Here is a 15,603-nt window from a genome sequence, read left to right as displayed (position 1 = left end):
GGCCTTGAAAGGTCATTTTTGGCCTAGGTCATTTTGTGATCTAAGCCTGGCCACACTGCTTGTCCTTGTACAGGTCTCAGTAATTAATGACCTTAAGGAAACAAAAGAATGCAGAATCAAATGACTGTTATCAATAGCAAAGATAAAATATCAATTGTAAAATCTCCCAGTTCTGTTTCAGTGGTAAAGATTAGCCAGAAGTGCTCAACTACCAGATCAACTGGAACCTAATGGATGATGATTTTGACCTTTTCTGACCCTTGTGATTTCAATCAACTAAAGCTTGGACTCTGTTGACTTTTGCCCTAATTCTATGCTGAATTCTCTTCTGCCCAAGCCCCTTCATGAATATATGCCCTTATCTTAAAACTTCCCCAATTTTGCTATTCGGGGAGACACTGGTTTGGGAAAGGTCCCTGGTGTTCTCCTTACTTTCTTCAAGTAATATAAATCCTTCTCCCAATCTTTGGCTTGATTGTGTCTTTTGGTTCGACACCCACCAAGAGGTGAACCCAGTTTACAGGTAACACAGTTACTTTTTAAAGCACCAGTTGTCCTTTTTTCATAGTTATGTGGCAGCTAATGACAGCAGTCCTCCTAAAATGCAAGAAACTAAACAATAGATCCTAGCAAACCATGTGGGTGAAGTGTAGTCCCACAGAGAGTTTCTATGTGAACCCAGAGCTATGGCATCTCCCACCTACATAAAACTAAGTAACACAGAGAGAGTAAATGGCATGATTGATTAACATACCATTTAAAATATCAGTAGTTATCTAGAAAGAATTAGGTTGCATCCCCACCTCACTTCTTATACTAAAGTAAACTTTACACAGATTAGGAGTTAAACATAAAAAATAAACCCACTAATGTACTAGAAAAATATATTGGAAAACTTGTTAACTTTAGGGAGGATTTCTCTATGCTAGAAAACTCAGAAGTCATAAAAGAAAATGCTGATAAATTCAGCTGCATAAAACAAAACAACAACAAAAACTTCTTCATAGCAAAAAACCTAAACATAGTAAAAAAAGCAAGTAACAAAGACATCAAAGTGGAAAAAATATCTCAACTCACATCACTGACCAGTAGTTCCCAAACTTTAGTGTGTATCAGAGCTACCTGGAAAACCCCAAATTGGTGGATTTCTGATACAAGGTCCTGTATAATGCATGATAATTTGCATTTCTTACAAGTTCCCCTGTAATGCTGATGCTGCTGGTCCAGGAATCACACTTTAAAAACCACTCATAGACAAAAGGCTAATTGCTGCTTTCATATGTAGACAGGTATTAGAGCCTATATTAAAATAATTAGAAAAAGACCAATGTACTAATGGAAAATACGCAAAGAGCTTGAACAGACAGGTCAAAGAAAAGGAAATACAACTGTCCTCCAAACGTATGAAAACATACTCAAGACCCCTCAGCATGAGAGAAAAGCATGTTTTCAAAACATAACAAGATATCATTTTTCACCTTTTGGGGTAATAATTAGTGTTGGCAAGGGTGTGGGAAAACAGGCACTGTCACACATTGCTGTAAGGTATGTAAATTGTTATTGCCACTGTGCAAGGCATTATCTACCAAAATTTTAAATGCATATGTCTTTTGAACACTGTGAAGAATTTACCATAGAAATATTCATATTTACACATGTAAAAAATGGCAAAGGTATAAAGACATTTGCTGCAAGCAGTGTATTTAGAAGCACAATACTGGAAGAACCTAAACTCCCATCAATGATAGATTAATTGAATAAATTACAATACACAGTGGAATATTATATAGCTGTTAAAAAGGTAATCCTGTACATTTTGATATGGAACAAACTCCAACTTAGGTTTTTAAGAGAAAGCCCCAAATCTTATAAATAGTTGTTAATTCTATCAATTTTAAGCACCTATTATGTTCATTTGTTACACCATAAGCAGATAAAATTTTAAACTAAGGGTTTTTTTTTTAAGTTTTTCTTATGTTTCCCTAAGGACAAATTCAAATTCCAGCCTATGCAATTACTTTATGAATTGCTTACCTGACTGAACGATCATCACTTCCAGTCACGGCCAAAGGTTTAGTAGGATGGACGGCAAGTGCCCAAAGTTCACCTTCACAATGCCCTTGCATAATTAGGAAAGGTTTGTTTCTTTCATGCACCACAATTTCAAAAATTTCGCTGTCCTGTGTTCCAACTAGAATGTGGTCACCTCGCCAACAAACACTCCTTACAGACAAACCTAGTCAAATTGAATTGTATTTAAGATCAGTACTGTAATAACAGAATGCCAATCTGCCTAAACCACTGTTACTTTTTATACCTTAGATATAAGATAAAAGGAATCTGAAAGTCTTGGATCCACACATTTTCTTCATTTATCTGTACTGTTTTCTATGTGGACTATTTCTATTTTTATATACTTAATTTCTACCCATCCTTCAGGGAATACACTCTTCTTCCTTACTGGACAACATCAGTCATAGTCTGATCACTTCCTCAGCCAAAGGCTTATAACAACAGTGTGCATCATCCACAGAGTAATTATTCAGAATTAAAGAACTGTATTATTTTTCTCTTATAATAATCTGACTTTTCTCGTGTTTATATTTCATTTCTTCAATGTGCTCATAAAATCATTAAGAAGAGAGACTTCTACTTTTTCTATATACAATCCCTTTTGTAACCTCAGGAAAGCTAGTGTCTTCCTCAGTTTTCTCATCTATATAGTATGGTCAACATTAAGCTCCTGTGTAACTTACAATGTAAGAATCAAATAAGAAAAAGTGTCAAATTATTTTGTAAACTTTAAAGTACAATAATGCTCAGCAAAACTAATGAAAACGGTATAACAGTTAACACTGGATGATTGTTATGTGCCAGACACTTCTAAATATTTTACATATATTAGCCCATTTAATTCTCTGAAATAGCTACTCTTATTCTCATTTTACAGATGAGGTATGCAGCTCAAGGTCACACATCTAATACTTCCAGTCCTCTCTTATAATTCCACACTAGTGTATAATACGTTTACTTTTATAGTGAAAGATTCTGTTTTATTACATTAATTTTTAAAAACCCTCCCAAAGAAAAAATTATCTCCTGATCGCTGACAAATTTGGATGAAGGAAAAACACATATACATGAAATTAAATAATCCTAAACAAAAGTTCCCCTAGCTCTCAACACACTATTTTCAACAGTTTATTTGCTAAACAGTTATATTTAGCGTTCTAATAGTAAAATATTTTCAAAATTTAAGGTTACCAAAGTAAGTACCTATCACATCTCTCTGTAGGTTCCATTATAACAGGCATTAGACATGAAAAGAACCTCTGTCATAACACTAAACATAGATGGTCTTCAGGCAAAATTTCTCCTCTTCAGCAGAAGGATTTTAATTAAAATGTATATAGTATGAAGGGGCAAATATAAGTCTTATTTATTTTACAAAACATACTTTTAAGTTTACTGAAAGAAATCAACAACCTTGGTATATTTAGAATTTGCCTAGTAATGAGATATTTGTTTTGCTATTACCTTTGTACCCCTGGTCTGTCTCCCTGAGATCAATCACAGTTATTGGTTTAAAAGTTAAATCCCAAAGACGAATACAGCCATCTCTGCCACCAGTAGCAAAGCCTTCTTCACAAGCATTCATGCTAAAAATTCCCGCCTAGAAGAGGGAATAAAATAATTTAACAATATATACTTTTTAAGAAAATACACTATATATGATGGTAGAAATCCACTTAAAAATTTTTTATATGGCATAGGAATAATCAAATACATCAGAAACATAAAGGATAATCTAGAAACAAATCTATGCATATATAGGAACTCAATATGTGACCAAGGTGGTATTTAATGAGATGGGCATAACATAAAAGAAAATTCAGTTAAACCTTATACCATATATAGAAATGAATTACACAAAAACAAAAACATGAAGACCAAATTCTAAACGTAAAAAATGAAACAAATATATTAGAAGAGTCAGAACACTTACGTAACTTTGGGCTGTGAGAGAACTTTTTTTAAGCGTGGCAGGTTACCCACCAAGGCATAAAGGAAAAATTTTCAATTTTTCATATGAGAAAAGATATCGTAAAAAAACAAACTGGGGAAATATTTGCATTGTATATGACTGTCAAAAGGTTAATATCCCTAATATGAATAATATTGAATATGAATAATATTGAATAATAATATTGAATATGAACAAATGAATAAAGGAAAGAAAATCCAACAACAACAGTAACAAAAAAAGAGTACAGGATAAGAAAAGCCAATTAACAGAAAAGGAAATTCAAGTACAGCTGACCCTTGAACAATGCGGGTGTTAGGGGTGCCGACCTTTGTGTAGTCGAAAATTCTAGTAAAACTTAGAATTGGACCTCCACATCCAAGGTTCTCCATATCTGCAAGTTCTGCGGTATCCATGGATTCAACCAACCACAAATTGTGTAGTACTACAGTATTTGCTATTGAAAATAATTTGCATACAAGTGGACCCTTGTAGTTCAAACCCATGTTATTCAAGGGTCAACTCTAGTCAATAAATACATGAAATTTCACAAATAGACAGGAAAGCAAACTAAAACAAATAGTTATTATTTTTCACCCAGAAGACAAGCAAAAATTTCCAAGAGTGGATACAACCTCTGCTGATGAGTATGAGGAAGAAACTGGTATTTTTATATATTGATGGTAAAAATGTGAATTGCCACAACCTTTGTTAGAATCTGCTATTCCTGGTCTTTAGGCATTTTGCTTAAAGCAAGTCCTGCTCTAAGTGGTTCTTTAATATACTTAATATGTAATATATATTGAATAGTGATTCATATTAATATATGTATCACTTTTCTACTTGAGATTGTCCTGCTACCAATATGGCAGCTCTGTGCTCTCTAGCTCCCCTCACTATGTGAGGGACTCAACTGCTAAAAAAGCCCAAATCAAAAAACACTGAAAGGTTTTTGTTTGTTTGTTTTTAAAACTTTTTTTGGCCATACCGCATGGCATGCGGGATCTTAGTTCCCCGACCAGGGATCGAACCTGGGACAGCCAGGCAAGTCCCTAAAAGGGACTAAACACTAAAAGGCTTTAACAACAGCTTTTTTTTCCTGATAACTTATTTATATGAAAATCTCATGAAGTACAAAAATTAAATTCCTTTGCCACTCACTTAATGAATCAATGATATTAAAATTAAAAAGTTAATTTTATCCTAGAGCTATCCCCAAATTTCCCACTGGTAAATTGGCTACAAAAGCACTAGCTTTATTCTAATGTGGTTAATCTAGGATACTTTTAGGTTAAATTTAACAAACTTTTTTTCAACAATGAAAAAGACACCATACTAAAGCAATGGTTTGAACAAAATAATAATTATACTAATTTAATTGCATAATGTTTCTTCATTGAAATCTTGAAAACAAAACAAATTAATTCAATTGTAATAGTAGTTTTCAAGTTACTGAATTGAACAGAAAGTCTGCTATATTATGGAACCTTTTGTTCTAAGACAGGAAGGTAAGTAATTAATACCTAAAAGTATTTAAAATATTTAAATATACTTACAGTATGAGCTCCTTGTATTGTTCGTATAAGATTAATTCCTTTCCAAACATATATATCCCCATTGAGTGCACCAGAATATGTTAATTCATCCCTTGCACAGGCCAGGCACAATATTGTCTGAAGGTCACCAGTCTTACCAAAGACCCCTCGTTTTGGGGTCAGAGCATTTCCACATAAACTCCAGAACTAAAAAGTACATAGTATAATCGAATTACCAAAGAATGCTCATAATATAACCAAAAACATTTCCAATACTTTGATGCTATATTAGAGCAGCAGACTAGAAATTACCTAAGAAACTCCCTTATGATACAATAGCGTTCAATGTTCACATCCTCATCTTAGTGTTGTCATTAGCTATGTTATAGCAGATAAATCACTGTTTCAATCCTTACTGTAATAAGGGGGGGTTGAACTAAACTATTTTAAAAATATGCTGTGTTTCCCTTAGGTTTCTGGAAAAAAAACTACATAATCTTTTAGACAGATTAAAAAGTTGGGAAGGGTTAGCAATGAAAATGAAGCTAATGTTCATTTCTTCAGTCACACTGGCAGTCACATTTCAAACGCTCAAGAGCCACATCTAACTAGTGGTTACTCTATGGGACAGCACTGATGTGGATTCTAGAACAATGGTTCTTAACTCCTGCTGAGCATCAAAATCATTTGGATAGCTGGGCTTCACTCTCCAGAGATTCTGTCTCAATTTATTTCAGTGGGGGGTTCAGGTATATTGCGTCATTAATTTCCCCCAGGTGATTTTAATATGCAGCCAAAATTAAGAATCACTAATTTAGAAGAAAAAAATAGACTGAAATTGGGACTTACTGAAAGGAAGAGAACCAGCTATACTTATGCACAGAAATCACGGAGATTTTTAAATTTAAAAATCATACATTGATTAAAGCATTCATTAGCTATTTGAATGGATAAGTGATCATTTTTAGTTCTTTAAGGCTTCAGATTTTAAACTTAGATCTTTAGGTCTTAGAATAAGATCTTGAAGATCAGGTAAGATCTTTTAAGTACATAATATTAATAAATCATATTACTTTAAGTGGCAATTTACTTATTATAAAGTTGAACTTATTCTCTGGGCCTAAATTCTTTATGCAGAACTATCTAATGTGTATACTCCTGCCCTGCCCCATATTCATTTCTTTCTTTCTGCAAACATTAACTTTACCTGAATCCACATAAAAGAACAAAAACCCTCATCATGAAGATTTATGTTTGACTTCCCTATCTTCTTCCAAAAATGAACAAATCATTCCAAATGTGTATCTTTCTTATTTTTAAGCTTTACAAGTAAAGGAACTGCTCAGCTTTGAAAATATCAGAGAGCAACATACTAATCTCTTTTTCATCCACCTCTGTTTCTCTCTGTCTCTCTCTCACTCTGTCTCTCTCTCTCTCGCTCTCTCTCTCTCTCTCTCTCTCTATATATATATATACACCCACGCACGTTGTGTGTGTGTGTGTGTGTGTGTGTGTGTGTGTGTGTATCCTAAATTGTAGTGTGATGTGTGCTTAGTGGCAGAGAATAAGTAATCATGACTATTATAAAGCAAGACCCTTCTAGTACCTTGATATGTTTTACACCACAGCTGACCAGTTTATTTGGCTGGTACACATCCCAAGAAATATCAAATATCTGTAAACAAATCAGATTCATGGTTAAAATACTTATTTCCAGAATCATTTAAGAATCCTGTCCAAAAGCCCAAATAGCCCCAAACCCTACATATCATAAAACAATATTCCTCAATAAATAATAATCAGAACTCTACACTTCAAGATCCTATGAGAAATAAAGTATGTAAATGATAAGGAATAAAAACTATTTCTTAGTTTCTATGAACCATATGAAACTACTAGTGGAATGGAAATTAACATCTCTTTCTAATTTTTAAAAAAAATTTGGTCTATAAATAACAAGAATGATTCAACAGAAACAGGGAATGAGGCAGGTAAGTGCATAATTTCTAAAGAGGAAAGATAATTAAGAGAACATACACAACACTTATACAGCCAGAAATAGAGAACATTTTTGTAGCTTTCTATCACACAGAATTACTTACATAAAAGATCCAAACATTTATTTCACAGTAAAAATTCTGTTTCTAGTTTTCAGTTTTTTTAAATTGTTTATGGGTCAAACAAAACTAACTTACATTTTGGAGATCCCCAGGCTTCATTTTTTTCTAAGGTTCCATAAATTATAAATACACACAAACAATTTTTGTTACAAAATCAAACAAGAAAAAACCCAGCTGAAATAAAATATGCATTAAATATATACTTAAAGATAAATGAAAGAAAAATTAATATTTGAAAAATAATCTCATAACAGATAAAAAACAATTCTGCTATCTGGTAGTCTTTACCATGTTTCTTTGATATCTGCCTGCATAATCACCTAATATGCTTACTACCTCCAAAAATTTACCAAGTGATAGTCTTTAGTGATAATGAAGAAAGAATACATCTTATAAATTAACATTTAACAACTCACCATACATTTAATATACAGATTAAATGAAAAACATACTGATGCACCTTTAAAATACTAACCACAAAAATACTTTTCAAAAATTCCAATGACAGTACCATTTTTCATAGTAATCAGTCTACTTACTAAGTCCAAAGTACTAATGTGTGAAATGCTTTGATCTAAGTAAGTCAGAATACACAACTGTCTAATAAAATGTACCTAACACTTTAATAATTATCTAAATCGTGTTTGCGTATAACAGGCCCCTCTGAGAATCTGCTGAAAACCAAGTTTATTTTCCAAAATGCAAATACATTAAAATTTTTTATACAATTTTTACAGATTCATAGATTTTCCCCAAATAGAATCAACGACTGTAGCTCCTGTGTTGGTTCAGGTTAGGTGATTATGCAGACAGGTGTCAAAGAAACATGGTAAAGACTACCAGATAGCAGAATACAGCAGATACACCAAAAAAATCACACATTTTAAAGAGTTTAAGACAAAGTATTCATTATATTAATTTCATACAACTTGGAATAAGGAATGTATTTTTAACAAGTTTCCAAAGTGAAAAATGTTAGGTCTCTAACATAATTTCAAATTCATATGTGCAACAGTATTCACCTTAACTATGATGCGTATGTGATAAATCAAACTGAATAATAAATAGAGCCTAGGCATGAACCATTCAATTTTTAAATTTAGGTTTGAATAACTTAAAACTCATCATTTTTGCCAAAGCAAACACTGGGTTAAAGGTTTTATGCTAAAACTATACATATCAAGTCATGTTTTTGAGTACCACAATACATATACGCATTCTAAAATTTTATGAGTATTTATAACTGCATTTAAAATTTTAAATTACACATGAGCAACTGGCAGTAATAAAACACAGAAACATAAAATCTCCTGACTCTTCTCTGGCTTTTTCCCACGCAGTACCCATTAGAAACTCCAAAGGAGAATACTTACTCTATCTGTGTGACCTGGAGCCATAGATAACATTTTTCCTCTTTTCCAATCCCAAACGCAAACTGCATTCTTTGAATCAAGTCCAACTGAAACCAAGCGCTGAATTATGTCCAAGAAGACCAGGGAGCAGGGGGAATAAAAAAGTAAACAAATAAAAAAGGAACCAAATTATAAATGGCAAACAAATTCTACTCATGGGTATTATAAACATCAAAACTTACACACTTATATTTTATAGACCTCATAGAGAAAGGCTGGATGTATTTCATCTTGTTCATATTTGCATATATGTGTAGTTCTTCATATGAGAAACAGAAGAAAGACTTCCATTTCTAACAGTAGGATTGACAGAACACCCTAAACATCTCTCCTGCCAAAAACTAAAAATGCTAGATAAAATGAAAAAACATCTTTTTAAATGCACTGTTGAGCTGTCAAGGAATTAAGAAATCTGAGAACAAAAACAAAGTGATTTCCTATGGGAATCCTGGAAGTAAGAGAGCTCCTATACCCACTTTACTCTAAAGGTATCAGCTAACTCCTGGTAAGCCTAATTTTTGTTCTTCAGGCTAAAGAGGAATAGGAGATAAAGTTTAGGGCCTGCCCAAGGTAGGGATTTGAATTGCAGACATTTGACTAAAGCAGTAACTCCTCAGAGTAAGGGAGAACAAGAAACCATCCCTTTTCAAAGAAAGGGGCAGTGATGCATGAAGGGGAAAAAAACCCTCCTGAAAATATGTAGCCACAAACAATCTTCACATGGTTGTAGGGCCTATGTCCACATGAATCATGAATCCTTCAAATGAAAAATTTCATTCAGAGTGGTCCTAAGGGTTGCAGAGTTTTCAAGCATTTTCAACTATGTGGCACAGGCAAATATAAATCCTATATGGAGGACTGATACATCAATCCATCCCTCGAAGAATTCCTACAAGTAGCAAGTCAATAAAAAATAAACTTAAAACAAACAACCCCCACACCCAATAACCAGAGGAAATAAGGGACCATGAGTGAGAATCAGCAAGTCACCAGAAACAGAACAATCAGTCTTGAAAAGTATCAGACATTGGAATTATCAGATAATATAAAATAAGCTTAATATGAGTAGAGAAATAAAATTAAGGCTTCAAAATATCTTCATATGAGACAAGAATGGGAGACCATAAAAAGTATCCCAGCAAATTTAAGGAAGCAAACAATTTCTAGAAATGAAAAATAAATGAAATTAAAAATTCAGTGGAAAAAAGAAAAAAATACCTCAGTGGAAGAGTTATATAGGAGATTAGAGGGAGATGAAGAGGCTGAGCTGAAAAGAGGGGACAGTGAGATGAGAAGTATGAGAGAGGTTAGGAAACATGAAAGATGGCCTTTGGTCATGAAGGAGTATTAGGGCCTGAACTTGCCCCCCTGCCATAAACAACTAGAAAACTGTACAAAATATATAAAACAAATATTTTTGGACATTCTTAACAGGAAGTGAAGCACTGTAAACCGTGAATGAGGGGGAAGCAAACAAGGTAAGTTCTGCAATTGCCCCAGCCTTCATTTAGGTGGCATTTTCCAGACTATAGCACAGAAAGGTGGAAGCCAAACAGAGCCCAGAAGACTTGCTGATTTGAGAAGACAGAGCCTGAAGTTCAGAGAGGCCAAGATGGCTAGAATTTGCAGAGCAGAAAAAGAACTCTAGAAAATCTGTTTATGGGTCCCCTTGAGAACACCAGTTCTTGCATGTATAAGGTGAAATCCATGAGGCCATGCAAAGAACAATTACTGGGGAGCTAAAGCCAAACAATTCCCAGAGATCATAAAGGGTCAGGATCACTCAAATTCCCAATAGCAAGAATGGAGGTATATCCTCGAATTCACCGTGTATTCAGTAGAGATTCCAGGAGGGTCACACCATAGTAGTGAAGTTAAACCAGTGGTCCTAGAGGAAAAGCTACTCTAGCCTTGACCAAAAAAAGCTTGAAAGCAAGCTTTTCAAAAGGACCAAACTGATCGACAAGGAACTTAACTACCTACAAAAACAATGTCCAACATGCTTTAAAGGGATACAACAAAATCCAGCATTCAGAATGTAATATACACAATGTCCAGCATCCAATAAAAAAAATTACTGAACATGTTAAAAAAGAGGAAAATGTGACCAATAACCTGGAGAAAAATCAGTTAATAGAAACAGACCCAAGAATCACAGAAATGATTAAAATTAGAAGATATTGGCTGTTAAGATGGAAATGTTCAAGATGCTCCAGAATTATTTTAAAACAAACACATAAAGAATAAAAAGAGAAATGGAAGATATAAAAGAAAAACATGTTGAACTTTAAATATAAATGTTAAATTATCTGAAATGAAAATTCACTCCAAAGGATTACCAGCAGCTTAGACAATGAAGAAAAAATAAATGAACTTGAAGACACAGCAACAGAAACTATCAAAAATAAAGCACAGAAGGAAAAAGGGAACAAAGTAACAGAGCCTCAGTTACCTTTAGAAAAATTTCAAGGGGTCTAACGTACAGGTAATTGTGATTCTAAAAGGAGAAGAAAGATGGAAGAAAAGAAAAACAAAACTGAAGAAATAATGGCCAAAACTTTCTCAATTTGATAAAAAACATAAACCCACAAATCTGAGACGCTCGATAAACTTCAAGCAGGATAAATCACACACACAGAAAAAACACATCCACACACATGGGCATCAAACTGTTGAAACCAGTGCTAAAGAGAAAAACCTTAAAAGTGGCCAAATAAGAGAGAGAATTTTGGTGTGTAAGGACAAAGATTTAAAAATAATCCTGGGCTTCTCATCTGAAGCTATGCATATCAGATGACAATGAATAACCTCTCTAAAGTGCTGAGGGGGAAAAAAGTCAACACAGAATTATATACTTACCAAAAATATCTTTTGAAAACTGGGTCAAAATTAAGTCTTTTTCAAATAAACAAAAGATGAGAAAATTCATCAACAAATCAGCACTATAAGATATGATACCAGAAGTTTCTTCAGGCAGAAGGAAAATGATACCAAAGAGAGACTTAATTTACACATATCAATGAAGAGTACCCAAATGGTAAATATGTAAATAAGACTTTTCTTACTTTTAATTTTCTTTGAAAACTAACTGTTTAAGGAGAAATCACAACAGTTATAATGGAGTTTACAAAGCATGTAAAATGAATGAAAATGAAAGAAGTAAAATGAATGACAACAATAGCACAATAAACAGAAGGAGAAAAAAGAAATAGCAGAATACATATTTTCCCGTATTTTTTCAAAGTGCACAGGAAACCTCATGAAGATCACAAAATTGTGAATTACAAAATAAGCCTAAACAAGTTTTTAAAAATTAAAATACAGAGTATGTTCTCTGACAAAGACAGAATGAAATCAGAATAACAGAAAGTTGTGCAGAAAGTCCTCCAAATATCTGGCAACTATCAGTACAATTCTAAGTAACCGCAGAGTTAAAGAAGAAATCACAAGGACCCACCCACAACACGTACTTTGAAAAGCACTGGTTTAGAAGCAGGGGTAGGCAAATTATAACCCTCAGGTCTGTACCCTGCTTTTCGTAAATAAAGTTCTACTGGAACACAGCCACACCTATTCCTTTATAAGGTGTCTATGACTGCTTTCACACTACAATGCAGAACTGGATTAGCTGTGACTCCAGCTACTGGAGTAGCTGAGACTGCATAGCTCGAAAGCTTAAAATATTTACTATCTGACATGTTGTAGAAAGTTTTGCCAATCTCTGGTTTACAGCACAGATTCTGGTACCAGACTGCCTAGGTTTAAATACCAGCTCCATCTCTCACTAACTGGATGACCTTGGGCAGTTATTTAGCCTCTCTGTACCTTAGGTTCCTCACCGCCTAAATAGGGATAATGAAAAAAAACCTCATAGGGTTAACATATATAAAGGAATTAGAAGAGTGCTTGGCATAATTATATAAACGTTTGTTATCATCATCATTATTATTATGTTCCCATAACCATAATTAACTTTAAGAACCCATGCCCTTCACCCATCTGAATGAGAAATGTCATTTAGTACCTAGCTAGAAAGTTTCCACATAGTAAAATTACTATCTAAGTCCCCAAATGGGTAGAATGAATGGCTTGCATAAAAAGATACAGAATATATTTTGTATCTGGCTCTCCATGAAGTCACACTTGCAGAGAGTCCAAATGAACTACAGGAGATGATTTGCTCCTCCTAAGAGTCTTTAATATTTGGGAACTAGAGAGTAATCAGCAAATATCTAGCTAAAACAAAGATATCTACCTCTCGCTATAGTATACTATGTAGAGATTAAAATTCACAAGACACATATAAAGTGAGGAACAGTCAGAGAGGCACTGCCCTTTCTATCAATGCCTCTTCTCTCTGGCTAAGTTCATCACACACAAAGTGAACCACAACTGGTCAAAAGCTTTAAAACTCCATGTACCTCAATAGAGCCCCAGAGCATCTGGCTCTGCACAGGCAGTAACAAAATAGACCTGGGAGCACTTCCTCTGTAGCCCTGATAAACATATCATGGCCAAAATCAACCTCCCTAACAACAGGTTAAGTAACAGCAGAGAGGAAAAGATAAAAATAACTAAGCAAATACTACCCACTCTCTTAGCTTTCTATCATTTTTTACTTCATCATCCTTTCTCACAGGTGAGGAAGAGCATAAAGAAAGTTTTCCAGTGAAAGCAATGCTGGAACCATATCTTAGAAGATAGAGACAGTCGGGTAGAAAAATAAGAGAAAATTCACTTAAGGCCAAAGGATACCAAGATCAGACAGCTCATGGTGCTTTCAGGAAAGAGCTAGTACTTTGGTGTGGCTGAGGGGAGGAGTTGCCAACGGGGAAGTGGCAGGAGACAAGACTGGAGAGGTAGGCCAGAAACAGGAGAAAGAATGAGCTTTGTTTTTTAATGAGTTAGAATAAAGAGAGAACTCAGTTTTAAACATGTAATAAATGGTATATCTATACGACATTCAAGGAGAGTATATGGAGGTGAGGAGAGAAGCTGAGGCCACTGTTAACTGACACAGGAGTTAAAGTCATGGATCTAGTAATCACCTAAAGAGAATAAGTGAAGTGAGGGGGGCTGGGGAAAGGAAGGCTACAGACTCCTAGGAACACTGACATTTAAGAAGCAGACAGAAGGAACAGCTCCTTTCAAGATAACTAAGAACTAACAGTCAGATAGGGAGAAAGAAAACCAGATAAAGAAGGCTCTATCCAGCTTCCCAAATTCCTCCCTGATCCTATTCCCAAACAAAATCTTGGTTGTGTCCATTAATTAAACCGGAAGTATAGCTGACCTTGAACAACATAGATTTGAACTTCCTGGGTCCCCTTACACACATATATTTTCCAACAGTAAATACTACAGTACTACAGGTTCACAGTTGGTTGAATCCACAGACGTAGAGGAACCGTGAATACGGAGGGCCGACTACAAGTTATATGCGGATTAACCCCTGTGTTGTTCAAAGGTCAACTGTATTTATTAAAAAGTTCTAGCACACTAAATACTCAAATGAGAAAAGTATCTTAATAGGCACAACTAGACGAATTCCATGAGTTCCTGCAAGTGTGAAACATATTCAAATAATAGACAAACGTAAAAGATTCTAATATGGGGGTGGGGGGTCCTTGTGATCTCAGTATTTATTAAGTGAGGACTAGTTGTTACAAATGTTACAAAGTAAAAATCACAAATTTTGCAAAATATCCAGGACTTAATGTAGTAAATATTGGTCAATTCATAAAGAAAGCCATCAGAAATTAGGATCTGGCAGAGCAATGGAAGAGATGAAAACTCGAAACTAATACAATAGGCACTTGAGATATGTCTAGATATCAAGAGATTACTAAAAGGTCCTTGGAAAAATCAGTGAACTCCTTTAATATTTTTGCAAATACGACTCTTCATAATCATGTACCAGCATATAATCGACAAAGTTAGGCTAAAAAATTAACATTTTATTCTTAGTTCATTCTATAAATTAGCAGAGTTTTAACTATAACTTAGATTTTGTTAAATATGGGAATGTGTTTTTATAAATTATCATTGTGTTTTCAAGATAAAGTATCAAATTCTCCTCCTCCTACCCCTCTCTACCATTTACTATGAAATTTTAATCTCTGTTTGATGTGGATTTATATAGCCTTTTCATGCCCTAATTATTCTCAATGAGGCAGACTTCCAGTATTAACATGGATAGTCAATCCATTTAGAAGAAACCCTCTGGGGAAAGAAAATTCAGCATACTACCAACAGGGAGACTCATTCATTGGATAAACCTTAACTGATCATTTACAGTTTCAAATCTAGTAGAAAATGCAAAAATTATACAGTATTTCCTAATTGGTATTTCATAAACAGTTTACAGATATTAGTGAATAAATAGATATGTTCCCAAATATATTTCTTAACTAAAGCATCTTTCATTAACATAATTTCAGAAATACTCTTAACTTAATCTTCAATTGGCAGCAGTTCCTTACAAGTTTTAACTGTACTTAAGATGGATGAAT

The 15,603-nt window shown here is 34.1% G+C and overlaps 1 protein-coding gene across 7 annotated transcripts in view; it reads right to left on the bottom strand.

Moving 5' to 3' along the window:
* Positions 1–15,603, bottom strand: part of EML5 (EMAP like 5) — a 160,993-nt gene that overhangs the window by 111,305 nt on the left and 34,085 nt on the right. For all 7 annotated transcript variants that reach the window (XR_013827303.1, XR_013827304.1, XM_079914629.1 and 4 more), the window contains exons 3-7: positions 9,053–9,151; positions 7,166–7,234; positions 5,581–5,766; positions 3,538–3,673; positions 2,035–2,236 (exon numbers count right to left, since the gene is read on the bottom strand). Coding sequence is in view for 5 of the 7 variants with exons in the window: in XM_079914629.1 (XP_079770755.1) it covers positions 2,035–2,236; positions 3,538–3,673; positions 5,581–5,766; positions 7,166–7,234; positions 9,053–9,151 (692 nt within the window). In the remaining 2 variants the exon portion in view is untranslated. The remainder of the gene's footprint in view (positions 1–2,034; positions 2,237–3,537; positions 3,674–5,580; positions 5,767–7,165; positions 7,235–9,052; positions 9,152–15,603) is intronic.

Source organism: Stenella coeruleoalba, assembly GCF_951394435.1.
Source record: "Stenella coeruleoalba genome assembly, chromosome: 2".
In the NCBI taxonomy this organism is placed as follows: Eukaryota; Metazoa; Chordata; class Mammalia; order Artiodactyla; family Delphinidae; genus Stenella; species Stenella coeruleoalba.
Note: the sequence above shows the minus strand (reverse complement) of the source record. Positions and strands in the feature narration are given on the sequence as shown.